Source organism: Sinocyclocheilus anshuiensis, unplaced genomic scaffold, assembly GCF_001515605.1.
Source record: "Sinocyclocheilus anshuiensis isolate Anshui unplaced genomic scaffold, SAMN03320099.WGS_v1.1 scaffold1096, whole genome shotgun sequence".
Lineage (NCBI taxonomy): Eukaryota > Metazoa > Chordata > Actinopteri > Cypriniformes > Cyprinidae > Sinocyclocheilus > Sinocyclocheilus anshuiensis.
Genome location: NW_015548251.1, coordinates 473021 through 474115, shown reverse-complemented (window position 1 = coordinate 474115; position 1095 = coordinate 473021). Strand labels below are relative to the sequence as shown.

At 38.5% G+C, this 1095-nt stretch overlaps 1 protein-coding gene across 1 annotated transcript in view; it reads right to left on the bottom strand.

The window, feature by feature from the left end:
• Positions 1-1095, bottom strand: part of LOC107655319 (membrane-bound O-acyltransferase domain-containing protein 2-like) — a 73133-nt gene that overhangs the window by 4148 nt on the left and 67890 nt on the right. The window contains exon 12 of the mRNA XM_016442780.1: positions 703-854. Within this exon, the coding sequence (XP_016298266.1) occupies positions 703-854 (152 nt within the window). The remainder of the gene's footprint in view (positions 1-702; positions 855-1095) is intronic.

Genomic DNA, 1095 nt, shown 5'->3' with positions numbered 1-1095 from the left:
TGATATATTTACGGTAGAAAATTTACAAAATATCTTCATGGAACTTGATCTTTACTTAATATCCTGATGATTTTTGGCATAAAAGAAAAATCAATAATTTTGACCCATACAATGTAATTTTGTCTATTGCTACAAATATACCCCAGCGACTTAAGGTTTTGTGGTCCAGGGTCACATTTACTCTTTCCTGGTCTGAGCTCCCACAGCCTAATTCCTAATACCTAATTCTCTCTCTTTAATGAAAATGCTTTATGTGTTCTTCAGGCAGACTCATTTAACAGCACTACTCCAACAAATGACCATCATAGATTTCTTTTATCTCAGCAGATGCTGTGAAATAAATGGTCCTCTGCCAGCTCATAAAGTGTCACCAGACTCAGGCCTGTAAAGCCGTCTAATGAATGAAGCAGTGAGCAGAAATAAAATCAGCCTCGCATTACCTGTCAGCTTCACATCTTCTGCTAATGACTCTCAGCAACAGCACAGTGGTGCAGGTGGATTTGCGATGACTTTCTGACCTGCTCTTTAAAGCGTTTCACTTCTTTATTAATGTTTTATCACCAAAGCTCGCTCATAAACAATCTGAAAGAGCCTGTTGCATATTGATCGTCAGTCAGTGGAGGTGAATCCGTAATGGCTGGAGTCAGAGACATTAGGGCCTGCCCTGGAATGCTCACATACTGGTGCAAATGTATTACTGACCTATAAAACTTCAGTGAAGGCCCCACTGCCAGCAGTACAAATGGCACAACAGTGTAACAAATGGCCATCTGCGTGCTGAACCATGTGATCACATCATAGATGAGCTTGAGCGTGGCTGAGCCCAGGAAATGTTGCCGCACATTGTGTCTTACCTGAAAAAGAGGAAATTGTCTAACTTTAAAAGCTCAAAAAGGACTTTTAAAGTAAAACATTTCAAACATAAATGATCATATTCTAAATATGTGAACATCATTTTCAGATTAAGAATTAGATTTTCATTAAAACTTCAATCCCCCCAAAAAGTTTAATGTACCTGTACACATACAATTATCATTTTCCAAATACACTAAGACATATACAGTGGGTACGGAAAGTATTCAGACCCCCTTCAAT